The 26,854-nt window shown below is 47.1% G+C and overlaps 2 protein-coding genes and 1 long non-coding RNA gene across 7 annotated transcripts in view; 1 reads left to right on the top strand and 2 right to left on the bottom strand.

Moving 5' to 3' along the window:
* Positions 1–9,027, top strand: part of LOC127606041 (breast cancer anti-estrogen resistance protein 3 homolog) — a 38,615-nt gene extending 29,588 nt beyond the window's left edge. Inside the window, 13 exon segments of the mRNA XM_052074038.1 lie at positions 1,315–1,443; positions 2,387–2,512; positions 2,695–2,811; positions 3,440–3,675; positions 3,789–3,889; positions 4,011–4,145; positions 4,512–4,706; positions 5,193–5,758; positions 6,356–6,471; positions 6,805–6,976; positions 7,701–7,812; positions 7,911–8,114; positions 8,335–9,027. Coding sequence (XP_051929998.1) covers positions 1,315–1,443; positions 2,387–2,512; positions 2,695–2,811; positions 3,440–3,675; positions 3,789–3,889; positions 4,011–4,145; positions 4,512–4,706; positions 5,193–5,758; positions 6,356–6,471; positions 6,805–6,976; positions 7,701–7,812; positions 7,911–8,114; positions 8,335–8,513 — 2,388 coding nt within the window. The 3' untranslated portion in view covers positions 8,514–9,027.
* Positions 29–8,006, bottom strand: LOC127606043 (uncharacterized). The gene is made up of 4 exons (XR_007963719.1): positions 7,901–8,006; positions 2,681–2,834; positions 548–679; positions 29–96 (listed from the first exon to the last, which is right to left on the bottom strand). It is a non-coding gene; the product is annotated as an uncharacterized LOC127606043 (long non-coding RNA).
* Positions 9,028–9,966: 939 nt separating the features above from the next.
* LOC127606036 (formin-binding protein 1-like) overlaps positions 9,967–26,854 on the bottom strand; it is a 29,142-nt gene continuing 12,254 nt past the window's right edge. The window contains exons 2-18 of one of the 5 annotated variants that reach the window (XR_007963717.1): positions 25,809–25,924; positions 24,937–24,987; positions 24,660–24,807; positions 23,554–23,616; positions 22,275–22,379; positions 21,989–22,117; positions 21,620–21,766; positions 21,295–21,516; positions 19,751–19,921; positions 18,232–18,341; positions 17,990–18,122; positions 17,582–17,673; positions 17,314–17,489; positions 17,119–17,156; positions 16,353–16,473; positions 10,134–10,278; positions 9,967–10,031 (exon numbers count right to left, since the gene is read on the bottom strand). Coding sequence is in view for 4 of the 5 variants with exons in the window: in XM_052074027.1 (XP_051929987.1) it covers positions 16,333–16,473; positions 17,119–17,156; positions 17,314–17,489; positions 17,582–17,673; positions 17,990–18,122; positions 18,232–18,341; positions 19,751–19,921; positions 21,295–21,516; positions 21,620–21,766; positions 21,989–22,117; positions 22,275–22,379; positions 23,554–23,616; positions 24,660–24,807; positions 24,937–24,987; positions 25,809–25,924 (1,842 nt within the window). In the remaining variant the exon portion in view is untranslated. Of the gene's footprint in view, positions 10,032–10,133; positions 10,279–15,178; positions 15,270–15,697; positions 16,474–17,118; positions 17,157–17,313; positions 17,490–17,581; positions 17,674–17,989; positions 18,123–18,231; positions 18,342–19,750; positions 19,922–21,294; positions 21,517–21,619; positions 21,767–21,988; positions 22,118–22,274; positions 22,380–23,553; positions 23,617–24,659; positions 24,808–24,936; positions 24,988–25,808; positions 25,925–26,854 lie in introns of those variants that run through there. The other 4 variants (XM_052074028.1, XM_052074029.1, XM_052074027.1 and 1 more) reach the window with 4 other exon arrangements.

The raw sequence follows: 26,854 nt of genomic DNA, 5'->3' as shown, positions 1-26,854 counted from the left end.
AGTTTCTTGGTTTCTTACCGGGGACTTGGTGTCCATCACTGTTTTAGCCCAACCTTCAAGACTTGAGACTTGATTCATAGCTTATCATATGGCAACCTTCAAAGAAATAAAAAACACCATCAAATATGACTCGGTTTGCTTACATCTCTCGTTATTTTAACACAACTTTTAAAACTTTTCACATTGGCAGTGGTGCTTTGAGCTACGAACGACCTTTTCGAGATACTGTGTAAATTGTCTATTGGACGATTTATTTGTTTTTTTTCGATTTGCGAGCATAAACTCGTGCTACCAGCGCCGAATGGCAGAACGTGACTCAATTCACTTTACAACAAGTGGCAATTCGGCAGATGGAAATTGTAAATATTCTTCGAAAAAGAGACTTGGCGGTGTTTGTCGCCACTCTTGGCAACGGGAAAGTCGAACGACAGACGGGCTAACGGTTAGCGTCTGTGTGGCGGTGTTGTTAGCCATCAAGCAACGAATATAGGAACACAAACATTGCTAGAACATATCTTGACACACTAGACAACAAGACTGTACTCACAGACATTTAATCTTGCTTCTCGACAATGTGTGATTAATGGCGCTACACTGACGTGCCAATGAGCAGTGAAGCCGTCTGTCATGTACTGCCCCCAAGTGGCCAAGACGAGCACGACAGAATTGCGCGGCAGAGCTGAGGGAAAAAGTGTGACAAAAACGATTTCATTCTTTTACATTTGCGTTGATTACATCATTGTTGTACTGTATATGTTTTCTTTAGCGTGCTAGTTGTCTCATTAAAAAACAAATTCGTTTTTAAAGGGTCTTTGTGGGAAGGCTCGGCTTCATGTCATTTTCATTCCTTTCCACAAATGTTTTGTTTTGAGTTTTAAACATGGTCCAGGAACAAATTAAACTCACATCTCAAGGCGCGGCGGTAACTGAGAATTTTAAGCTTTCAATTAGTGTTCTGCTGATTGATTAAATCACAGGTGTCAAACTCAAGGCCCGCGGGCCTGATCTGGCCCACGGCATCATTTGATGTGGCCCGCCAAAAGCAAATCAAACATGCTAATTTCTGTGATGCTTGCTAATGTTGACCAAAATTTCCTTTGTAAGTTTTCTTGTTAACAAAACCTTCATTACAGTAACTTAAACTATAGTTGAATTAACCATTATTCTTGACTTATATGGTTTCACAGTCATAACGGCCCTGCAAGGGAACCGGTAATGAAAATGAGTTTGACACCCCTGGATTACATGAATACATTAACAAAGAAGGAAATTTTCCTTTTTCTCAAATTTTTTTTTTTTGTATTTGTTGTTCAGTTTTCCCAGGATCAATTTATCCTGGATGGTCCATCGGAGAAGCTTCGCAGAGAGTTGGAGGAAGAACTGAAGATGAATAGCGAAGAGCCCAGAAGCCATGCTTGGTACCACGGAGCGATACCCCGGCAGGTATCATGTCGTCAGCCTTTTGAAACAGTCAGTCGTCCCTCTCAAAAGGAACAAAGTCACCAATTCGCTAAATGAAATCAGCAATTAAAAAGCAGCCTCACTGCACACTTAGGGTCTGATTTACCGAAGGTTTTCACATGCAAAAACGGCCACAAAGTTAATTGCTCACCAAAACAGAAACTCATCTGAGACATCCAGGGTTGGATCTGCCTCATGGGGAAAAAAAATAAATGTTTTGATTAATCAGAGCTAAGACAGAGATTAATCTCGATTAATCAGAGCTAATGACATTGGTTGACTTTTGCGTCTTTCAATTCCACAATGACAGTGGCAAACCCGCAAGCACAACGGTGCCCAGCCATAGCGCAGGCAAAATAAGAGGCGGCAAACTTTTCCGCTCATGTAAACGTTTGCGAAAAGCCCAAAACCAAAATGAGCAACAACAATGCCATTTGGAAGCTTCCGAATGCGCTCATGGCTGACTCGGAGCCAGTCACAGGGAGGAGTCACTCTTGGAACATGTCGTGAGCTGAAGCGACTCACCAGAGAAACATTTTATGCGACTGACAAAGACCAACATTTCACATGCGATCATCCGCTTCTTTGGGGCTAAAACAAACAAGCGTCGGGAAGCAGATTATTTGATCAAAGTCTCGAGTTTCACCGAGGTTTCATCTCATTTGGATCATGTGGCTCTGTTTAAAGGCCACTGTCACTGTCACACTGAGTTTGCCTGTTCAATTGTTCAAGGTTTCCTTTGCGTAGGAGCCGTGAGAGATATCACGATTCGTTCATCATCCTCATTCATTGAAAAGAACAGGCCGTTTTGTTTGGGAGCTTGACCAAATCATCATATTGCATAACTACTCCTGCATTTGCCGGTTTTGAGTCTTTAGTTGGACACCCGTGCACGGACACGCCGTAACGCTCTGTATCGTCCTAGGTTGCTGAAAACTTTGTGCAGCGAGATGGAGATTTCCTGATTCGGGATTCGCTGTCCAGTCCTGGAAGTTATGTTCTAACTTGTCAATGGCGAAATACAGCTCAACATTTTAAAATCAATAAAAAGGTAAGACAGATTAGCCCCGCAGGTTTTTTTTTTCTCACTGCCACAAGCCCCAGAGTGTCAAACAAAGATACTTATATTCTTCTCTTCGTTGTTTTTTTTCTTCTTCTGTAATTTTCACATCTCTTCTTTTAGCCGGATCACATTTTTCACATATCACAAAGTTCTTACCGTTTGTCCGCTAGGTTGTGATGCTGAACGAAGCCTATTCCAGAGTTGAGTACCGTGTGGAGCGAGAGGGTTTTGACAGTGTGCCCGCTCTCATAAGATATTACGTGGGCAACCGCAAACCCGTCTCCCAGGTGAGTTTCAACCGGACGTCCATCTGTTGAGAAAATAATAACACAAATTGGAAAACGGGAAGCGGATGAATTGAATTCAATGATGAAAGGGCCTGAGACTGGCAGTGTGGGGTGTAAGCCACCTCTCTCCCCAAAGTTGGCTGGAAATCGGCTCCATCCTTCCCGCGATGCCAATGGGCACAAGGGGGAAAGAAAATCGACAGATGGCTGATTTAAAACATTTAAGAGAGCCGGGACACTCTGTTCTGGTTCGTGTTCGCCTTACTCTGAGTCATGAACTGCCTCACTGTCGCTTGGTGTTCCACAGGGTTCAATTCCGGGGCCTCTGCTGTTTTCATTGTATCTGCTCCCTTTGGGTTCCATCTTAAGGAAACGTGGTATTTCCTTACGTGCTATGTGGATGACCGTCAGATCTATGTCCCCATGAGCAAAAAAACTTTCTCGCAGAGGCCACTTTTATCTCGCTCCATGTACTTTGTATACAGTCCTGGTTATTTTAAAGTGCTCCAGAAATACAGTTGAGTTGAGGTAAACTCTGACTCTGTTGATGTATTTGGTTTGAATGGTTTTCCTGCAGTTGGAAAATGACTGAAGGAGATTGAGATGAATTGCGGCATTTGCGTTTCAGGTGGTGGGTGCCATTATCTTCCAGCCCATCAACCGCACGCTGCCGTTGCGCTGCCTCGAGCACAAGTACGGATTGTCCGGTAACCCTCGAGAGGCGGGGCTGATCGAAGAGGAGCGGCGGCGTCAGAAGCGACTCAGCCTCAACATCACCAACGGACACATACAAGATAACACACAAGGCGGCCACGATGGCCCACACTACCACAATAACGGCATGGCCAGAGGAAGCCAGCTCAGGTTGGGGTCCACAATGTCTGGCAGTGACACAGTGATTCATCCTTGCTTTGGTCTAAATAAATTCCACGGTCTGGCCGCGTGTTCAGAATTATCGGACGTTCTAATCTGCTCAGGTTGAAGGGTCGTTGCGGCAGCCAACCGGCAAGCCTCAATCAACTCCCGGAGAAGCGGCGGCCGCTCAAAGCGCACCAATCCGAGAGCTTTCTGCCACTTGGTGAGTAAAGATGACATTTCAACATCTCACACCGAACAATGAAAATGGAACTGAAATGACCCAAAAATTCTGTTCTAAATCAAACCCTCTGTACTAACGAGCGTTTGTCTCCGACATGCAGGATCCAAACCCCTGAACCAGCAGCACTCGGATACCAATCTCCACAGCCCAAATACCAAGTATCCCGTGTTCCGGACTGGCAGCGAACCGTTGCTTAGCCCGTCAGTCCCGCGGAGGTTGGCGGAGCCACTGGCAGGTCCGAAGATTCCTATGAGCTCGCCGGCAACGCTCTCTTACATAAGATACCTTTTTTCATATCAGCAAAGATAAGATGATTCACTGCAAACAAGTTCCTTTCAATTTCCTCCTGACACTGCCTGCATATGAAAAAAAAATCCAATTTGTTTTGGCCGTTTGCTCACATGCTTGACATCATGCGCTTCTCTGATTTGAAGAAAGTCCAAGAAAACAATTCAAAGAGGCAGCCGTTTCCGGATTAAATATAGATCCAGTAAAGATCAGAGGTTCATATGAGTGCGGTCACTCTAGCAAGGTCAAAGTGCATCAATAGGAACAAAACCAAAGTTATTTTTCCGTCTGAAAATCTTGGGAATGCTTCCAGGTCAGCCGATCCGGGGCTCTGACAGCCAGCTGTGTCCGAAACCTCCACCCAAACCCAGCAAGGTTCCGTTGGCAAGACTTCCTCGTTTCCCAGGTCTGCCCCCCAACACCGCAGAGCCCCCTTGCCCCAGTCTTTCTTTACCCACCCTGGACTCGACGTGTGGGGAAGCCCCTCTTTGTTCGTGGAGGACCGCAGGTAATATCACGGTTCAATTTTTTTTTGGACTACATTGAGAAAAGGCAAAAATGCTTTGAAAAAATATACATTATTGATAAATACAAGCAGCTCAGTTTAACGCGGCGTTGTAGTGATTCACATAGATGGCTTTTAAGTCCTTCCAAGTCACAGGAGCTCATCTGAGATGGGCCGATGTGGAAAAGTGTGGTCTGACGAGTCCACGTTTCAGATTGTTTTTGGAAATCATGGTCACCGTGTGCACCGCCGTGTCCTCTGGACCATCCACATTTGTTCACAATTCTGATCAGTTTGAACAGGAAACATCTCGTCTTTAGTGCGTATTGAACTGAACATGATCCGCATGATCATTGCATCCCGTATTTGCTCCGTATTGTACACAACGCTCCAACTTCACTAGAATTGGGGTTTGGACCATTGCCCCGTGGTGACTGTTGACGATTCCGACTGATGTCGACGTTAATGGACCTTCTTGTTGGACCGCAGGTCCTCCAACACCTCCGGTGAAGTCTTTCCACGCGGACCTGCAAAACTCTTCCAGCTGCGCACTCACACAGATTCAGTATCCGGACTCTGAGGCGATACCAGGACAAAGTGAATGCCTGGCACAGACTCCCACAGACCTCGGGTCCCGCAGCCCGCTGGAATGGAATGAACCCGACTTGATTCCAGGCAACGCCCATGAACTCGAGCAGCTGCCGTGCAGCTATGTTGAGAGATTGAGGCAAGAGGGCGAGGCGGCGGATGGGACGGTAGGGCAGAGGGGGCTGGACCGAAGCTCCTACCATCACGCCATCGAAGCTTTAGAAAACACCAGTGAGGACGAAGAGGAGGACGCGGGGAGGGAGGAGCGGCAGGACCAAACCAGAAACGTTTTCCTAAGGCCGCTGGTGGAGACGGAGTCGGCGTTCCGACCGACCGAGTTCCACTCTCGCCTTCTGCCGGCCGAAAACAAACCGCTGGAGATGTCGGTTTTGAAGCGAGCCAAAGAGCTGCTTCTGAGCCACAACCACCACAGCATCGCCAGGCACCTGCTCATGGCCGACTGCCAGGTACGAACACACGCCCGGACTCGCACGTTCCGAGCGCCTGACCTCAAGCCTCGCGCGTCACTACAACCCACATTCTACGCCTGATCTTCAAAACCTCATCTCGACCTTCAAACCGCTCTTTGAAAGCTTACCAAACTGCCTTCACTTTTTCCCCCCACGTGGTTTTTCACAAGGATTTTTTAGCGGCGCAGATTTTTTTTTCTTTCCCTGAACCAAAACAACCAAGGGGTGATTCCAGGACACTTGTTCTTCGTCTTTTCCGTGTTGTTTATTTGGCCGACTGGTTTATTGATATTAAAAGATACGCGCTCCATAAAACAGATGAGTAGCAGTTTCGTTTGTTGGGCGAAATCCACTGCGGGTCGATTCCGGATAGTTGCGAGGAAACGGTGAAGTGGCCCAGACACCAACGGGTCCATGCGTCTCTTTTGAGAGGAAGTCATGTCCAGATGTGAGGCATCATGTCTTTCTTGTCAAGAATGTAATCTCGGTCCTCGAACGATCGCCCAGCAGCCAAACAAGGAACGATCCCACACCAATGAACCACTCCGGCAAATCCCGAGCCGCATCGTTAAGCGGAGACGTTTGACATTGCAGGTGGCGAGGATACTCGGTGTGTCGTCTGAGCAGAGAGGTCGGATGGGGGTCGATTCGGGCCTAGAGCTGATCACCTTGCCGCACGGACGACAGCTGAGACTGGACCTGATGGAGCGGTATGGACTGCGTCTCGCAGCTGAGCTTCATTTCCAAAACAGTACCCGGGTCTTTGTGACATGTTGACATCCAAATACCGCAAGGATCAAAAATTAAATCTGCATGCATAAGAATTAGAAATATCTTTTTTGACCAAGTACGTCAAAAGTTTCCAGTAGCTCCACGAGCAACCATGATAACCAAACATGAGACACATTAGCGCAGTAAAAGGTTGAGAAAATGGCTGCTCTGTCACTCGGGACGATTTTCAGCCCTGGGAAAGTCACAATTTGCAAGCAATCCTTTTCAAACACGCCAGGTATTACTTCGGCTCTCCTTCTCGCTCCTCGCAGACACCACACCATGGCAATCGGCGTGGCCGTGGATATTCTCGGGTGCACGGGCAGCGTGGAGGAGCGAGCGTGCACTTTGAATCGCATCGTTCTGGTGGCGCTGGAGCTGAAGGACACTGTCGGTGACCTCTTTGCGTTCACCGCTCTGATGAAAGCTCTGGAACTGCCACAGGTAACCGCGCACGCATATATTGAATGTTTATAAGCGTTTTGTTTTTTTTAAAAAAACATTTGGGGATTTTAAAATGTTTTTTTAAACACCAACACCAATGCATTTCCGTGGATGTCAATGAGACACAGATTTTCGCAATTGGCAGGCCAACCCAGTCCCCATCCCCCAGAAATAGGTCCACTGTATGTACGGATTAAGTATGTACATATCCACACACACACACCCTGGACTTGGGGGTGTCCAAACTTTTTCATTGGAGGACCACATACAGAAAAATGGAAGGCTCAAAGGACCGCTTTTAAATTCTAATCTAATTTTTTTGGGTCATTTCACGGGCCCATGAAAAATCGATGGTGGGCCGAAAATGGCCCCCGGGCCACAGTTTGGACCAGAGTGGTCCCAGAAATTTGGGTGAAGCAACGTGTCAGTCAGAGGTCAAGGCTCCAGTAGGTGTGTTTCCTTTCAATTTCAATCAATCAATCAAAACAAGCAAAATTGAAGCCTTGCTAATTACTAAGCTAACTTAAAACTGACACGGATAGCACGTCTAATACCGGAATTAGGTGATTGGAGTGAAGTCCCTACCATTAGTGATCACATTTTATTAAAAAATGAGCACCCCCCAACCCCACCCACACGAATGTGTGTGGCACATCAAAGACCCACGTCGGATTTGACCAGAAGTTACGAGAAAACAAGCTGCGCTTTGTTTTGCACAACGCAGATCAGTCGTCTGGAGGACACATGGACGACTTTGCGTAGGAACTACACGCAGACTGCCATCAGCTATGAGAAAACTCTCAAACCTTTCTACAAAAACCTCTACGAGGGAACAGGTACATTGAAGAAAACATCGATTTCATTCAACAAAATATTGATGGGCCCGGATCGCGCAACGTGAAATGTTCCGATTCTTCTTCTGACCTGGCTTCAGCCTCGCGTCCCGCCGTGGTGTGCGTTCCTCTCCTGTTGCCCCTTCTCACTTTGATGGAGCGTCCGTCCGTCTCGCCGGAAGGGGCGGAGCTGTGGGAGACCAGCGACCAGGGCTGTGACATCATGCTGCGGCACCTCGAGGCGGCACGCCACGTCGCGCACCATGCTCGGAGCTACACCGACAACGCACAGAGAATCATGCATGGTAAAAGCAAAAGGAAAGAAGCTCCATAAAAAATATTCAAGATTGGCTGAATAAAGTGAACTTAAAATGCCTTATCAGGTGCACTTGATTTGACCGATAACTTCTGTGTATTTCTGTTCACTCATTAGCTGCTAGCCCAGTGAAAATGGATCTTTGACGTCTATAGCCGTCATTGGCACCGAGCGACTTTCAAACGAGGCTCGCTCGTGCATGTTTTCAGGGTTCCAGTGCGACGAGGACCTGCTGGAGGTGTTCAAGACGGACTTTCAGCTGCGGCTACTGTGGGGGAGTCGCGGCGCTTCGGTCAACCAATCGGATCGCTTCAGCAAATTCAACCTGATCCTCACGGCGTTGTCGAGGAAGCTGGAGCCCCTAGCCAAAACGCACACGTTAATTTGACTCGCGATCGGCGGCGACATACGAAAATGTGCCGTGTCACCTCGTTGAGAAAAGAAACATCAAGTAACGCCAAGCGATCGCGTTCAGAAGCAATAACAGGGTCAAATCTCAAGGCGATACAAAAGCAACTGTAAATACAAATACAGGGCGGCCCGGTAGTCCAGTGGTTAGCACGTTGGCTTCACAGTGCAGAGGTACCGGGTTCGATTCCAGCTCCGGCCTCCCTGTGTGGAGTTTGCATGTTCTCCCCGGGCCTGCGTGGGTTTTCTCCGGGTGCTCCGGTTTCCTCCCACATTCCAAAAACATGCATGGCAGGCTGATTGAACACTCTAAATTGTCCCTAGGTGTGAGTGTGAGTGCGAATGGTTGTTCGTTTCTGTGTGCCCTGCGATTGGCTGGCAACCGGTTCAGGGTGTCCCCCGCCTACTGCCCGAAGACGGCTGGGATAGGCTCCAGCACCCCCCGCGACCCTAGTGAGGATCAAGCGGCTCGGAAGATGAATGAATGAATGAATACAAATACAACACCGCTCTGTGATGCAACGATAGCGTTACCATGAGATGGTATTTTTTTAGTCAGGCTGATACGATGGGCATCATGTGTTCAGAATGTCATCTATGATGCGTCACAAAATGTACTTTCATTCCCCTCAAAAGATATGTCGGAAGTCGCCGGATTAAGAAACGCTTTCATTTGAGCAGCACTTGTGTATTGTAGACATACAATGACGCTCCTGTGTGTTTCCAAACAAGAGCCGGAGTGTGGCGGCGCCCTTAATGAAGGGCGCCATGTTGCAACAATCGGGGGGGGGGGGGGGGGGGGGGGCAAAACTTGCACTTTCTGAGAGAGCGGACGTCTGTGTATCACGTCGATAAAAGTAACTGTCATTCCACGAGACTAATTCTTGATTACGGTCTCTTTACACGAAGCCAGCAAAAACTAAAATCGCCCTGATACTACAAAAAAGTCCGAAGTGACTCTTTGGGTCCGCTCAATATGTTAAACTAAATAGTTTGATTCCATTTCATATTTAAAACAGAGGACGGGTTTGTGTGTAAATGTGACGAGACACACGATTATTGTATGTGGAAGGTGTCACCAAAGTTGAACTGTACATATTGTGAAGCATTGACCCCTTTTGTTTTGTATATAATTAAGAAAGAAGACGACGCGTCGAGGAATTTGAATGTTTATATTCTGAACTACTACTGTGGTAAGTTTGAATAAATATGGTACACGTACTGTGGATTTTTTCACTCGCGTGCCGAGAGCGTAGCCGGCGGGAAAAGCGAGCTCCAAAAATAGGCCAAAACGGTTTTATCTCCAAAGACCAATCTGGTTTTGAAGTCGTTATGAAGGGATGAACTGAAACAAACAAGATAGGATTGGAGTCTCAAAACATGTCTTTCATAGAAGAGGACTCACCAAAAAAAAAAAAATAATAAGTGGCATGAAGGAAATTTGAGCCATTTTCACTGGGCTCAAAAATTATTTTGGGCGATGGACTCTCATGTTACACTGGGGAACAATTTGAAATTTTTTTTAAAAAATCTGAGTTTGATTTTTATGCTGATGAAAATTAAAAATGTCATTTTTTCAACTTTTTTCTGCGCCTCTTACCCTCCAGACCAGCAAAATTCCAGTGATTAGCTGTAGCAAGAAGAGCTCATCTAAAGCGACGCGGCAACTTGTTTGTGCGGTCACAATTGAGACACTGCGGTGAGAGGTGTGTGTGCAGTTCCCAATACGTCAGTACAATCCAAATCTGCAAAGAGAAAGAGAGATAGCATAGTAGGAGTGAAGAGGATCGATGCTGGATTTTCTCCGAACCTTGGAACCACGGGCATACCATTGGAAATGCAGTCAAGTCCCCCTCTGAACCTCAGTTTAGTTCTTGGTACTTCTAACAAAGACTGGTCCACAGACCTGAGCCGCCGGGGCAGGTGTGTAGGGTCGGATGAGCTCAGAGAGGTTCAAGAAATTTTGTGACATCCAGGTTTTGATTTCTTCTAGACAGGATAGGAGTGGCCTTAATGAGAAGGCGTCTTTCTTGCTCAGTGGGACATACCTGTAGATCTGGCAGTCATCTGCATAGCATTCATTCATTCATTCATTTTCCAAGCCGCTTGATCCTCACTAGGGTCGCGGGGGGTGCTGGAGCCTATCCCAGCCGTCTTCGGGCAGTAGGCGGGGGACACCCTGAATTGGTTGCCAGCCAATCACAGGGCACACAGAAACGAACAACCATTCGCACTCACACTCACACCTAGGGACAATTTAGAGTGTTCAATCAGCCTGCCATGCATGTTTTTGGAATGTGGGAGGAAACCGGAGCACCCGGAGAAAACCCACGCAGGCCCGGGGAGAACATGCAAACTCCACACAGGGAGGCCGGAGCTGGAATCGAACCCGGTACCTCTGCACTGTGAAGCCCACGTGCTAACCACTGGACTACCGGGCCGCCATCTGCATAGCAGTGGAAGGGAACACCACGTTTCCTTAAGATGGAACCCAATGGGAGCAGATACAGTGAGAACAGCAGAGGCCCCAGAATTGAGCCCTGTGGAACACCACATGTCAGGGGAGCAGTGCGTGACTCTGAGCAGCCAAGGCTGACACAAAAGGTCCCGTCAGCTAGATAGGACCTAAACCACTCAAGAGCGCTGCCGCCAATGCCCACCAAGTGCTGCAAACGAGTCAGCAGAATACTGTGATCCACTGTATCAAATGCTGCAGTTAAGTCCAAAAAAATAAAACCAGACAGTCGTCTTCTGTATTACAAAAAAGAAAACCAAAAAGTGCTTTGCATCGTTGCTCACTTTATTTCAGCGATATTCTACAAGTTGGAGAAAGAAAAAAAAAAAAAAGGCATTTAGTCCACAAAGTGTCTGACAACATTCAAAGTGAAATTTTTTTTTTTAACAAAACACGTGTGCATAAGAATATGGGTCTGGGGGAAAAGTACTGCCATCGGTTTAGTACAAAACGGAGCATGACAACCTGCGCAAAACTGCTTGTAGTGTACCGACGTGGTTTTAGAACTGAGGCTTGACTTTTTTTTGAGGCTGGTTTCATCAAAACAGTTAGTGAACACTTCTTTGTACACGATTTTTTTTTTTTTTACATCTGCGGGACAAACAGGATGAGACGACACTTCAAACAAAAGCAACGTTGAGAAGATGGTGAATGTCTAAGTAGTACAGTTTGGTTCAATTCACAACACGTGTTCGTAAACCTGGTCTGTTCAGTTTTACACCCGACACAATACTCAACAGCGACTCTTACGCCGTTTACAGTTTGTCGTCCGCACACACACATATTGGTGATGTGGAATGAGGAGATTAAAAGCCACAATAAAAAAAACTCATAATTCCACTTTCGTGCAGGTTTCAAAAACTGAAATTTGAAAGTTGACGACTGCATCAACTGAGGATCTAATAGAACGGAAGTTCTGTGTCCAGTACCCAATTTAGAAAATAGTTGCATTTATCAAAATGGAGAAAAAACAGTTTCTACAATTTGTAATTGCAAATTTTCCTCATTAAAAAAAAATCAAACAGACTGAAAGGATAATTATTAAAAAAATCCTAACGTTGAATTAAAAGTGATTTTAAGAGAGTCTCTTTGGATTATTATTATTATTTTTTTTTACATTTTGAACATCAACATTAGCAATTGGAAGACTGAAAGGCAATTAACGTTCAGTGTTCTACAGCATAAACACGGACATGATGGGGACAGTCGTCTTAAAAATGGTCCTTAATGGTCCTTAAAAGAAAAGAAAATAAGCTTTATTTCATCTTTTCTTTTAAGGACCTTTAAGGACCCCCCCCCCCCCCAACAAAGAGCATGGATATTGGCAAATGATTGGCAGAGTGGGAGGGGTCTCTCATTATGGCTTCACCTGCATTGTGGCTTGAACTTAATTTGGGGGACGCTGTAAGAAAATAGACATTTTGTATCCTAACTTTTCAACAGTCTCGGAAAGATGCGGCGACGTAGATGAATGGGGGGGGTTGAGGGATGTGTTTTAAGTAGTATCCACAGCATCATTCTGCACATTTCACAGCTTCATAAATAAAAAGAAATACAAGATTAAGGCGTGGTCACATCTTATGATTACCGTTGAGCAACACTGTTAAGTTTGTCCTAAAACGGGAACCCTCTTGCGAATTCGCCGACTGAACATACACTGTGGTTAGGAAACATCAGAGACGTTTTAGAAACAATCGCGAGGAATGGATTCAAGAGATGGGGTAAAATCATGCAAAAAGCTATTTAAGACGGTTGTTACAAAAAGAGTAGAAAAAACCCCCAAGGAGCTAAAAATAATAATAATAATAATAATCATCATCAGCAGAGCTTTTTGTCCTGCATTGCGACGCGGTGGTCATTCAGCATGTTCTGCACTGCTTTCATTTGATCAAATTCAAACGCTGGAGTACTTCGGGGCAAAGTGCATCGGTTCTACTTCAAACCATATCCGAAGAGTGTCAATCAATCAATCAATTGGTCAGTCAAAAACCAACAAACAATCACCACAGAAACACATTCAAACAGGACATTAAAAAGATGCGAATATCTACAAGTCATTCAATACAAACGTGCCACGTGCACGGCGTGTATACCACACTTGGCGGGGAGGCTAAAACAAAAAACAAAAAAAAAAAAAACAATTGCTGTTGGTTCTTCCGTAAAAACGCGCTAGGGATGCGTGTGTATCGTTACATCCCCAAATAGAAAAGGATGACAGGGGCGATGAATATCGGGCGAAGGGGGGGGGGGGGGGGGCTGACGGGAGATGCGGTCAGCTAGACAGGCAGACACCTGAGAAGAAAGAATCTGGACCTCCGTTTTTTTTTTTTGCTGTTGTTCAACAAGGAGCAAAGTCCTGCTTCGAGTTTGATGAAGAAAGTCTGCCACCTGCTGGTTAAAATGTCAAGTCGCACCCCGGGTGAAGAGAAGTAAAAGAGGACATGGAGAGAGGAGGCTGCTGGTGCTGGTGGTGGTGGTGGTAGAAGATAGTCCTGCTTGAACGGAAACCCTGACGTGACCCAACGGCTGTTCGGGGGGGGATGCGGACGCATAACTTACAAGTCACGCCGGAAACATTTCACGATAATAAGGCATTCATTCATTCATTCATTCGACGTAGCGCTGCGGCCACATGAGCAGATTCGCTCGCGCGAACATTTCACGACGCAGACGGAACAATGGACCACGTGTGGGAGACATTTAGGGCGTGTTAAGGAACATGCAACTTCATGTGGATGACACGTGAAAATCCGGCGGGCATGAGGAGCAGAGTGGCGCAGGCAGGCAGGCAGGCAGGCAGGCATCACCAACAGATGACGAGAAGGGATGAGTTAAAAATAGCGCGGCGCTGACGGTTAGTGGCAGCAAATACTGAAATCTGCGGAACCCCCAAATGAGACATGAATAAAAAGTGACCATGTGAGAGCAAAAAAAAAAAATACTCACGGGCACAACAGACACCAAGACGCGCGCGCCAATGAGCAACGCGTGAACACCCGATACCGAAACATGTGCACCAGATGCTAACCAGATGCTAACATGTGCACGTCAGATACGAATGCGCCCCGCATACGATCACATGTGCACCGGCTACTGCGCACCAGACAGCAAGGTGTGAACATTCATTCATTCATCTTCCGAGCCGCTTGATCCTCACTAGGGTCGCGGGGGCTGCTGGAGCCTATCCCAGCCGTCTTCGGGCAGTAGGCGGGGGACACCCTGAATCGGTTGCCAGCCAATCGCAGGGCACACAGAAACGAACAACCACTCACACTCACACTCACACCTAGGGACAATTTAGAGCGTCCAATCAGCCTGCCACGCATGTTTTTGGAATGTGGGAGGAAACCGGAGTACCCGGAGAAAACCCACGCAGGCCCGGGGAGAACATGCAAACTCCACACAGGGAGGCCGGAGCTGGAATCGAACCCGGTACCTCCGCACTGTGAAGCCGATGTGCTAACCACTGGACTACCGGGCCGCCCAAGGTGTGAACAGCCGATACTAAAACGTGTGCACCGAATGCTATAAACTACGCAGCAGATGACGTGTGTGCACCAGAAACTGACAAATGTCCGATGAATGCACACCAGGTCATGTGTGCATTCATCGGACATTTTTTTTCCCATTCATGTCTCTTTCAGGGGTTCCGTAGTCTTTTTTTTTTTTACTAAAGCCGCAATATATTAATGTTTATTTTTGGTCATTTCTAGAATAGGGGTCAATGCTGCACTAGCAAACCCCGTTTAAATAATGACCAAAAAAAATGTCTACAGTCAAGTCATTAGAATGAGTTTAAAACGGCAAGCTAAGACAGCCGAAGGGTGCAAGCTGATGTCGCGATTTAGCCGCACGGCTCGTGGATTTTTGTTTAAAACCACCGAGAGAAGAGCTGAACGTGCAACTTTGAGCATGTTCCCTTGGCTGTCAGTTTGAAGTTTTAGTGCTGAGAGGGTTATCTGACGTGGGCCCCCTAGTGGTCAGTGAAGGTACATATCTGTTATGGAGTGGGACTTTGACTCCCATCTGGCAATTAAAACCTGTTGTTCGGTTAAAAGCCAAGAAGGCCGCAAGCCGTGATGGATGTGAGAGCATGCCGACATGCAAACTTGCCCTTCTCTTTCCCTCTCTCATTTCACCCCCACCACCAAAAATCAGCCGTCAGCGAGAGCCCTCCACCGGCCAATCAAACCACCTGGCCACTCTGCAGCCCTCAGGAACCTGCACAGTCATACAGAGGAGAGACTCCGTTAATGAAACGCAACCGGACGAGTCCCAGACACAAACCAAACTTTTTCGTTGGAGGGCCGCCCGCAGAAAAAAAATGGAAGGATGGAAAATTGATTGGAAATGTTTACAACTAACTACCGTTATAGCGCGCGGACTCGTTATGTCCCTCGAGGTAGGTTGTAACGAGGTTGGACTTGTTTTTCAACCAACCTTGCGGGCTTATTTATTTATTTTTGTCATGTCGCTGGTCCGCTTAAAAATGGATGGCGGGCCGCAAATGGCCCTCGGCCCATATTTTGGACATCCCCATTTTTTAGAGCGTCTGTTGCCGAAGGACATGAAGGGATGGGTGAGAGTTTACGGACGACAAAAAGGAGAGGGAAGGACTCATTTGTTTTTTTGGTGTGAAGGATCCCCCCCCCCTGAAATGTAGAGCACAGTAAAAATATCCAAGTGACTTGTGACACGTTACATTAACATTTATCAGCTTGGTGAGCAACTGTGTCAATGAATTTGCATCACACGCCTCCAAGAAATGAAAACGTCCGTGTGATCGCAAAACTGCAATTGAACGAAATCGGCCGCGATGGCGCAGATGGAGCAAAAACCGACAAACACTCTCGCCAAAATCAGGTGGCGGAATCAGAGAAGCTAAAAATGGTGGCGTCTCAACGCAATGCCCCTTTCGAAAATGTCAACAGGACAAAGCAAATTGCGGACACAGAACGTCAATCACTTCTCATTTAAGACAACTTGAACATCTTGAACACGATAAGAAGCACGCACGCAGTTTCTCACACGAAGACGCTGCAGCAAGGTCCATAAAATGATGCGAGTCTCTCTCAAAAAAAAAAAAAAAAAAGAGAAAGTCACTCACCACTGCGGCTACGGCGGCGGTGGATGAGAGCTTACAAAATGAATGGAAGAGATGGATGAGACGTGGCAAGGAAGCCAAAATTGAAGAACGCAGGCAGATGAAAGGACACTTGCCGCGAGCATGCGCGACGGTGAAAAAGGCTTGGGGTGGTGGGGGCCGGGGGGGACAAAATGCGCTTCAGATATAGGTGACGGCACCTTTGCAGTTCTTCTCCATGGTGATCTCCACATAGGTGGTGGGCACGTAGCCCTCTTCGCCGCTCTGTTTCCTCGCCCTCGTCCAGCCGTCGCCTTTATCTTCCTCGATGATGTATAAAACCTGCGTTGGTGGGGGGGGGAAAAGTGACACGTTCCTCACACGTTTCCGCAATAGTTAATAAATACTCGATCAAAAGTGCCCTTTTGATGGTTTGAGATTACTTTTTTTTTTTAAATAAAAAATGAGGCGGCCCGGTAGTCCAGTGGTTAGCACGTCGGCTTCACAGTGCAGAGGTACCGGGTTCGATTCCAGCTGCGGCCTCCCTGTGTGGAGTTTGCATGTTCTCCCCGGGTCTGCGTGGGTTTTCTCCGGGTGCTCCGGTTTCCTCCCACGTTCCAAAAACATGTGTGGCAGGCTGATTGAACACTCTAAAATTGTCCTAAGGCGTGAGTGTGAGCGTGAATGGTTGTTCGTTTCTGTGTGCCCTGTGATTGGCTGGCAACCGGTTCAGGGTGTCCCCCGCCTACTGCCCGAAGACAGCTGGGATAGGCTCCAGCACCCCCCGCGACCCTAGTGAGGATCAAGCGGCTCGGAAGATGAATGAATGAATGAATGAATAAAAAAGGATTTGTGTTTAGGTCGCGGCTACATTAGCGGGACAAAATGCTACATGCTACATGCTACACTACGCCTCACAGGGAACAAAGTGTGTTGCTCCACATAGCCAAGAATGAATTGTAAATGAGAGAAAATGATCCTATTCACCTCGTCTTCAGCGATGACCAGGGTTCCCTCATTCTGACCTGAAAAAAGAAGAAAAACGAACAACTAAAACACACGCCTAGCAAACCAGGAAGTATGCGCGTTAAATGCCCAACTCATGATTTGGTCTCGGACATGTAAAAAAAATGGCCTTGGCGCTCAAGCTGGAGCCAGCAAGACGACGTTACGTGACCTTACCGTCAAAAGAGTACAAAGCTTTGCAGTGTCCGATGACGGGTAGCGGGTCGTCGTCATCAAATTCGTCATCGAAGTCGTGCGGGTCAGTGCTGGGGTGTCCCGGCTGCGGGGGGCCCGAGTGGTGATGAGGTGTGTGGTGCTCCTGACCGGCGTCTTCGGTGTAACTGCCTTCCGGACTGCAACGAGACAAAGATTTCTTTTTGGTGCCTTTGCCGTTCGGGGGGGCCAATTCGTCGAAAGGGCCGAGCGGGTTTGGCGGGCGCGTTACCTCTCTCTGCCCTGGGGAGCGGGATGGTGGTTGTCGGCACTGTGCCTGCGGTCTCTGGAGGCCTGCTTTCCCTCTACCTCTGACAACCAAGCCTGTGAGGGGGGGGGAATTCAAGTCGCGCTTTTCAGAGAACGATCACTCAATTCAAATGTCATTTTTTTGGCCAGAAGATGGCGCCATCGAGATGATCCTTCCTTAAATTCGACGTATTTGTATTTTTAGCCACAAGAGGGCGCCATCGAGCTGATCAAACAATCCACCTCCGCTCCCGGTTTTCCCGTCTTTGCATTTTTTGGCCACAAGAGGGCGCCATCGAGCTGACCAAACAAGCCACCTCCGCTCCCGGTTTTCCCGTCAAGGTGTGCTTACACATTTTCTGGAGTAAAAACAAAAGGATTCTTTTCTGACCTCATGTTTGTGGATTTCGGAGCGGAGCTTTTCCATGTTGCAAATGGTCTCGGATATTTTGGGCTGCAGGCTGTTGGGGTCGCCCATGTGCGGAGATTTCTCATACACGTCTTTCATTTTGTTCAGGGCATCCCTGGCAGAGGCAAAGTCACAGGGGGGGGGGGGAGACGTCACAGGCTAATAAACGAGGAGCAGACGGCACGCCACATAACGTCTCTTTTACTATTTTGCCGTTTGCGTACCGCTGATCCATCTCGATTTGGAGCTTGTTGTTGAGCTCATCAATTTTCTGCTGCAGCCGCTTCCTCCTCTGCTCGGGGGGCAAGTGGCTGTAGTCCTCCACCGATGGGGCCTGGAGGCAAGTTCAAGCGCGGCAAAATGTCAACTGCTACACTTCATTCTCTCTCTCTCACACACACACACACACACACACATGAATGTTGCACTTCATTCTCAAACAGGACCCACATGACCCTCGCAGGAATACTCAAGAAAATATTTCTGTGGGTTCAACGGGGTTTCATCTACGGAAGAAAACGATGAGCGGCAGAAGGTCTCTCAAATGGGACTTGAGGGGGGGGGGTGATTTGACTACGGGGCAATTTGGTGGATACAACTGGGAGGGTACATGCAGCATCTTCTCTGGATGGCCGACCACTTACCATCTTGACAGACCACTGTGGCGTTTACACAATGAGCGATTCCAGAACAGCAAGCAGACAACATGAGAGTGCGGGTTAGTGGAAGGACGATAGCCAAATAGTTGGTGAGTCCAAAAAAGCAGCCAGCCAGATGCATGATGACTAATAGCTCACGAGCCACGCTTGGATTTTGCGAATGACCTTTTGAGTCAACGTTGGCGGTGCGAAATCGGGGGGGTGCCCAAACTATTGACTGACTTTAGCGCGTTTCAAAAAGTTGACAAATTGTAAAGTGGCCCGTCCAATTCTTCCATTTAATTTTTTTTTTTTTTTTTTTGCATGGAGCCCTCAAACGAAAAAAGTTCAGACACCCCCCCCCCCCCCCATCCTAAATTAATTGACGTTTTGTTCCGGGTTCACCAATTGAATATCTCGGGTCTGCGCAATATTCAAAAATGTTACTAAGAGTCTGGGGGAGGAAAGCTGAATGACTGCAAAAATATTCTGACATTGTGCTGCAAAATCCGACCTGAGATATGAGTCATTCATTTTCAGCTGTTCCGACTGAGAGCCACTTGACACAAATGACGGGAGTCAAACCCAAACAAGGCTTTTGTTGTCTTGTTTGTCTTACGGTACATTTGAAAGGGGACTCTCAACGGAACGAAGTCAACCACACAAACGGCAAAAAAAAAAAAAAAAAAAAAACACAGCACAGCACAGCACATCTGATGTTAGCCACATCGGCACTGCAACCCAAGACTCCGCCCCCAAAATCATCAGACCTCTTTTCTGGTGTGATTGCGGTCGAACTCCCTCATTCGTAATTGGAGGAAAAACACCAACAAAGCAGGAGCTAGAACAACCCCCCCCCCCTCACCCGTAAAAAAAAAAAAAGCAAGGTGTTTGCAAGTGTCATCAAATAAGACAAACTTGAAAAAGGATCAACGCCGATAGCTGCAGATTTGGCTTAGCTGCTATTTGGACGTATCCCTGCAATCATTCTAAAGTCATTTCATGACCTGCAGACATCCCCGTAGGAAAACACACAAAATCATCAAGGCAACACGCGATCTGCCCGGAAGAAACTTGATTGACGCAACGGTACTTCCTGGCTCACCCCTCTTCTCAGCCCCTTCAAGTTCTGGGGGATTCGGGGGACTGTCGTCTTTATCTCGGACAGATACTGGTTGACTCGTTCGGTGCTGAATCGATTTGGGGGGAAAAATTGTGAGCTGGGCCGTGGCCGGGAGGAGGATGAAGGAGGTGGAGGAGGAGAGGAAGACGGGGACTGGGGAGGGGGTGGGGGGGGGGGGGGGGCGGGAAAGAGAGGATAAAACTGTAAGTCAGGACGGCACATTCGCTGGTTGATGTCCTGCTACAATAAGTCCAGTTTTAACATTTTTTGTGCGTCTTTGTGTCACAGAAATTTTCCCTTGGGGGGTCATGTTGCTTCTTTTTAGGTCGCTTAACGGCAGATTGTTTGGTCGTTGATATACTAAGATCGGATAGGACGAGATTGTGTCAAATGTTGCCCACTCGAGATCCACTGCAGCCCGGTTGTACTGAAAGGGGGGGATTCGCCCATCTGCGGCCCCTTCTCAAGGCTTTTTTTTTTGTTGTTTTTTTTTTCCTTTGCCCCCCTGGGGTCAGGGGATGTTGTGAATATTTGTCAACCGGCACGTGAAGCCCCTTTGAAACTCTTTTTGTGGTTCCGGGCGATAGAACCGAATGTGACTTGGACAATGGCACGATTGTCCATTTCCTGCGTTATATTCCCGTATTTTGTGCTAACTGTTCCGTCAAGCACTTTGAGACATAAACAAAGCCGTCTTGCATGAAGAGCTACATAAGGAAATGTGACTTGAAACAATTCGTCATCAACGCGCCAAAGCTAAATAACCAAAGCCGTGTTTTCATCGTCATGAGCTACCAGCACGAAATCGTGACGGTAAAAGTCACGGAATACGGGAAATCATTAACGGAGTCGTCACACCGAGTTTCCCGCGAGGCGGCCGATGCCGCCAACGTAGACGGGCAACGGGGAGATAATCATTAACCAACATTGTCCCTATGAGGAAGAAGAAGGTCAAGGTCCACGAACGTAGCAAAGATCTACGCTAGCGACAAAAAAATGTCAAAGAAATGTCAACAGAGCACAATATGCACTTCATGGACATTGTGTGGATAATGCCGGCTGGGAAATCACAACGTCAGGTTTGAAATTAAGTCGCGGATAATCAAGCTAGGGGCGGCCCGGTAGCCCAGTGGTTAGCACGTCGGCTTCACAGTGCAGAGGTACCGGGTTCGATTCCGGCTCCGGCCTCCCTGTGTGGAGTTTGCATGTTCTCCCCGGGCCTGCGTGGGTTTTCTCCGGGTGCTCCGGTTTCCTCCCACATTCCAAAAATATGCGTGGCAGGCTGATTGAAAGCTCTAAATTGTCACTAGGTGTGAGTGTGAGTGTGGATGGTTGTTCGTTTCTGTGTGCCCTGCGATTGGCTGGCAACCGATTCAGGGTGTCCCCCGCCTACTGCCCGAAGACAGCTGGGATAGGCTCCAGCACCCCCCGCGACCCTAGTGAGGATCAAGCGGCTCGGAAGATGAATGAATGAATGAATAATCAAGCTAGCGTTCTAGACACGAGGCCGGTGACCATCCGCGTACCTTTGGCTTCTTTCCGAAGAGCCAGAGTTTGTTCTTGGCTTTGCTCATGGTGTGTTTGGGGTCCGGACGTGGCCCCGGGGCTCCCTCTCGCTCCCCTTTTGGCGTGCTGCTGATGGCCCCGTCCGAGGCGGTTCGACTTAGGTTCTGACTGAAGTCTTCAAAGGGGAAGTCTCCCGGAGGGTCAAAGCCAGACTTAAACGACTCCACAACAATGCCGGAATCCTGTCGGAAGGCCAAAGGAGTTTGCATACGCGGGGGCAAATTTTAAAAAACGGCGTGACGGGAAAAACGGCGGCCGTTCTTCTCATCTTTTCCTCTTACGCACCCGTCGATCGTCAACGGCTTTGGCCGCCGAAACCATTCCTTCCAAACACTTGGAGATAATAGGAATGACTCGTCGTTCTGCTTCGGCGAAGCTTCGGTACGTCTCCCCGAGCTTCACCGTTCGCCGCTGATCCATATCTTGCAGATTCTGGACAGGAACAGGAACAGGAACAGTTGCTTTCTTTTTGATTTCTTTTAGACTGCATACTTTTAATTCCAACTGCTGTGACGGATCATTACAGTGGAGGAATTTCTAATTAAGCAACCCAAGAATGATTTGAAAGCGCTTCATTTTTGGTGTGCAAATTTTTCTTGCGTCATTGCGTCCGTCACGCCCCCCCTGCGCCGGGTCAAATGTGGCTTCCGTTACCTTAAAGATGTGCGGTATGGAGTTGTTGAAATGTTTCCACTGCTCGGCGTTGAAGTTCTGCAGCTGGGCGGCGTACTCGTTTTTACTTTCGTCCGCCATGTGAGTCCGCAGGTAATACTGCGCTTTGGCCTGAACAGAAATGGTCATACGGAGCAAATGTCGAGTTGATTTTCTGTCCTCTTGCGTCTTCAACAAAACGTAATTCTTTGACCGAATGTGAAAATAAAAACGAGTGGATATTCATGGCGATCAACGTTTGCATCGTTAAAGGCGGCAGGCGGATTACCTTCTCAACTTCTGATTTGGTGGCATTGATGTCATTGTCTAACCTCTCAAAGGTTATTTGGGATTTCTCCGCTTCCTTACATTCTCGCTCAAACTTCTTTTTGCTCTGTGGATCGAAACGAAACGAGCGACAAATGAAAAAAAAAACAAAAAAAACAAAAAAAGCAATACATGATCCATGCCAAGAGAATGTAAAATATTTGTAAGATTGTAAAAGGTCCTCACTTCCTCTCTTTTAGGGAGAAAAGTGACCACTTCAAAAAAACACACCACAACTTGTGACTCAAGATTTTAAAAAAAGCCACAGAAAAAGAAAGTGATCTGAATCAGACGGCGATAGTTTACTTGCCGACAAGCCATCTGGGTCACGTTAGTCGTGGAGGAAACATGGTGAATAGCTGAGACATTACTATCAGGTCACGTGGTGGCCACTAGCAAGGCCCGACAGCCCACACACACACACACACTTACACACACACACACAAACACATTTTGACTGGAATCAGGGCCAACTCTGTGAATTAGCCAACAATTTGCAATGACAATTCGAAGTTCATGCTTTGCCCACATTGTCCAACGGTGTTCTGCTAAAAGGGTGAATCCGATTAAATGACCTCAGAAATGAGCAAATGGAATCTCTCCGGGGGGGGATTTTGAAAGCCAAAAAAGGGCCAAATGTGGCACATGTGCCTTGCTAAGGGAGGGGCTGGACTGCATTTGGGCCTGTGTGTCCCAAATGACGGTGTGATTCATCCATCCATCCATTTTCGAAACGGCTTGTTCTCGGGATGATCGCGGGTGTGCCGCAGCCTATCCCAGGTCTCTTCGGGCGGTCGGCGGGGTGGGGGTGGGGGGGGGCGGGCACCCTCAACGGGTTGCCAGACAATCGCAGGGCACACAATGATGAACAAAAACCAGTCGTTCTCGCACTCACACCTCGGGACAATTTTAGAGCGTTCCATCAACCTAGCATGCTAATCGCAAATGGTTCACTTGTATCTTTGACTCCAGAGAAAAAGTCTACAGTGTAGCCCTCCCATCTCACTTTGCCCACCGTCACCTTTTTTTAACTAACCTTGCGGCCCATGTCAAATGTCATTTTTAGCATTACGTTTTTTTTTTTTTTTGGGTCATGTCGTTGGCCGCTAAAAAACGAATGGCGATCCGCAAATGGCCCCCAGGCCGCAGTTTGGACACCTCTGGCCTAGAGTTACCTCCCATCTCATGCAAAAAAAATGAAAAAATCCCCCCACCCTCCTTAGTTTTCTCTCCCTACTTACGTTGTCCATCTGTTTCCAGCACTGATCCAAAAAATGCTGCGCCTTCCTGCCCTCCTGCAGATGCTGCTCACACACACACACACACACACACACACACACACGCCAAAACATTTACATGAAAAGGCAAGAAACACAAAACATACAGGAAAACAGATCAAATCACTGCTCCGCCCACAATTTTTCGGTGACGAAAAATATACGTCACAGTGTAACGATAACGATAACGATATACAGGAATGATGATGTGTAATCCTCCATGAGGCGTCTCCAGTTGGTCCAGAACGCTGCCGCTGCAAAACTCCTACTTCGGCGTCCCTTCACTGGCTCCATTTTAGAGTTCTTTGGAAGCGCCTATTATTTGTTTTAAAATCTTGAAATGGCCTCGTCCCACCTGACCTCTTTGAGTTCTTCCGCACCTGTCTCAGGTCTGCGGACCAGATGCTATTCGAGGTACCGAGAACCAAGCGAAGGCTGAGAGAGAGGATGAAGCCTTTTCCATTGCCGCTCCCTCGTTCAACGTTCGCCTCGCTGCCCATCTTTCAAACTTGTCATTTTTATTCTTTGGCTTTTGACTTTGCATGAGACTTAATTTTTTTTTTGTTTGACTGTTTTTGTGCCTTCTACTGTCTTTGTTATTCATTGATTATTTTATTGTCATCTGAATTATTTTTGCTCGGAGTTGACTTGAGAATAGTCCACCAGCTGACATCTTTATTTTAAAAAAAATAAAAAATAAAAAAAACAGGTCTGCCTGCGTCTTCTTCCACAAATTTGGAAAGTGGCTTAAGTATTCCACTGAGGGAAGGGAATGTTCTTCCAAAGAATGTCGAGAGTTTATAGCAGCAGCAGCAGCAGCAGATCATGGGAGGAGAGAAAGGCAGATGTTTACCATCGTGCTCAACATATGTATCCTCTTGTGGACGTCCAAACACAAAACAAATGTGAGGCAGGACAAAGAGGTTGGCGCACGCGAGAAGCATCAGCAGGACAACAATCAACAGTTTTGTTTGATTTTTTTGAGGGGGCACCTGGCGACTTCCTCGCTTCAGCTCAGCAGTGTCGCTTCGGTTGTACGTACAAGCTCGTTGTCGGTGTTCAGTACTCACGTGCTTCCTCTCCGCTTTGAGGTCCTGGCTGTACTTCATCAGGGTTCCGTAAACCTTGTGGCCCATCTCCTCCGCCACCACCTCCCTCTGGCCCGCGTAGTCATTCAGCTCGTTCAGGATGCCGTAAAATGACAGGCAGGATGTAAACCTGCAAAACGAGCGCGCGTGTGCGAGGGATCAACATAATTGATCTGCGCTCATGTGCGGTGGTGTGATCTCATTCTTTTCTTGCTACAATTAAAAAAAAATTTTAAAAATCACATGTTTGCCGAGTTACCTCGGTTCCTCATCCTTTGGGCGTTTTGGACAGTATTTCTTGACCAAGTTCCTGGCGCAGAAGAGAGGGAAGTGAATGAGGTTGCTGTTATATTGGGAACAGAATCTTAACTGGATTATTATTCTTATTATTGGTTTCAAAAGGCATGAAACTGCCCGTGAAAGTTTACATTTGACCTGAGAACTGAAAAAATAATAATAATAACCCACAATCAGCAAAGTGGACAGTTAATTGTGTGGATTATCACGCCACAGCTAAACATGACAGTTTTTTTTTTAATCCTTCTAATTCTAATCTCACGTTAGATTTGACTTCATCGTGGTTCAGATTCTGTAACGGTAATGTGAAACATCGACATGCTTTTATCTTAAAACTCATTCAGCATCAGGCAATTCCGGACCAAGTTTGAGAAAAAACGTTTTAAAAACGTCTTTGAGAGTGAATGAGTTCAAATTAAAAGCCATTAAGAAGAAAAAAAACACATGTCGCAGGTAGATTTGATTTTTAAGCAACTGTACATTCCAAAAAGTACATCTGCAAACCAAGAAATTTAGGCTTATGATAAAGACTCGAGTCGTGCACAGTAAATCGAACGTAGCAGCCGTGGCTAGCCGGCTTTGGCTAGCTGTGCTAATGCCATCGAATCGAACGTAGCAGCCGTGGCTAGCTGGCTTTGGCTAGCTGTGCTAATGCCATCGAATCGAACGTAGCAGCCGTGGCTAGCCGGCTTTGGCTTGCAGTGCTAATGCCATGGTAATATTTCTAGCGCCGCCATTTTGTTGTATCGGTCCTCGGTACTTTCACATTGCACGACCGTAAAACAGATGTACATTGTCTGCGACCTGCTGTGTGTCTTTTGTGTCTTTTCGTACCTTAGCTGCTTGGCGTAATTTTGCTCAATTTCCAACCGCTCCTTGACAAACTTGGCATAACGCTCCAGGAAGTCGATCCCCCATTGAGTGTGCTTGTCCAGATTTTCAAACTGGTCCTGAGAACAGATGAAGAACATCAAGAGGGACAGCGACATCAATATCATCGTGGCCAAGGAAATTTTGGCGAGATCGATTGTAATTGTGAATGATGGCTCGACAGCGATTGTCAGCGATTGTCAGCGATTGTCAGCGATTGTCACCAATGCATTCTTTCCCAGAGCGGTGACACAAGTGTCAGCAGAAAAGGCATGATTAAAAAAAAAAATAATAATTTGCTATCCTGTGGGCGCCAGACTAAATTCGTATGTCTTTAACCCTTTCAGGGACAGCGGTTACTACAGCGGACAGGTGATCATGTCATCGGGTTACAGGTTATCATTACTGATGCATGAAAGGGGTTAATAGGACCGAGAGTGTCGTAACGCCACCGCTCAAGTGGAAAACACTCGTTTCCAGGTGGCTGAATATGAGCGCAAACGCGCACACGAAACAAACACTCACACTCGACGTGAAGTGAATTGTTGTCAGAGAGCACCAACTTCTTCCGCAATTTGAAATTTAACGTGACGGGTTAAATGGCTACGCAGCTCTGTGATATTTCCAATTCACGTTAGAGAAAGGTCCTTATAAAAATAAAAATATCCTTTTTAACGTTCCGAGAAAGGATATGTGACAACTAAAATATTCATGAATCCAATTTTCTTTTTCGAGTGACAGGCAAAAACAACAATTTCGGTTCCCGGGGGTCCCAGAGCTCATGCGATCAAACTGCAACCAGGGTTACAAACATTCATCTGCATGTTGCTCTTAATTGCCACTTCCCTCTTCATGGGCTCCGACTTCAGTGTCAACACAACACAAATCAAGTGAATCAAGCGGAACAAACATGGGCCGCAAAGGAAATGCAAGGGAGGCGATTTGCTCCTTCCTCAGTCAGTATTTTCCAAACACGGATAGCACGGGAGCTGTGACGGGTGCTTTGGCAG

The sequence above is a fragment of the Hippocampus zosterae genome, chromosome 8, assembly GCF_025434085.1.
Source record: "Hippocampus zosterae strain Florida chromosome 8, ASM2543408v3, whole genome shotgun sequence".
In the NCBI taxonomy this organism is placed as follows: Eukaryota; Metazoa; Chordata; class Actinopteri; order Syngnathiformes; family Syngnathidae; genus Hippocampus; species Hippocampus zosterae.
Note: the sequence above shows the minus strand (reverse complement) of the source record. Positions and strands in the feature narration are given on the sequence as shown.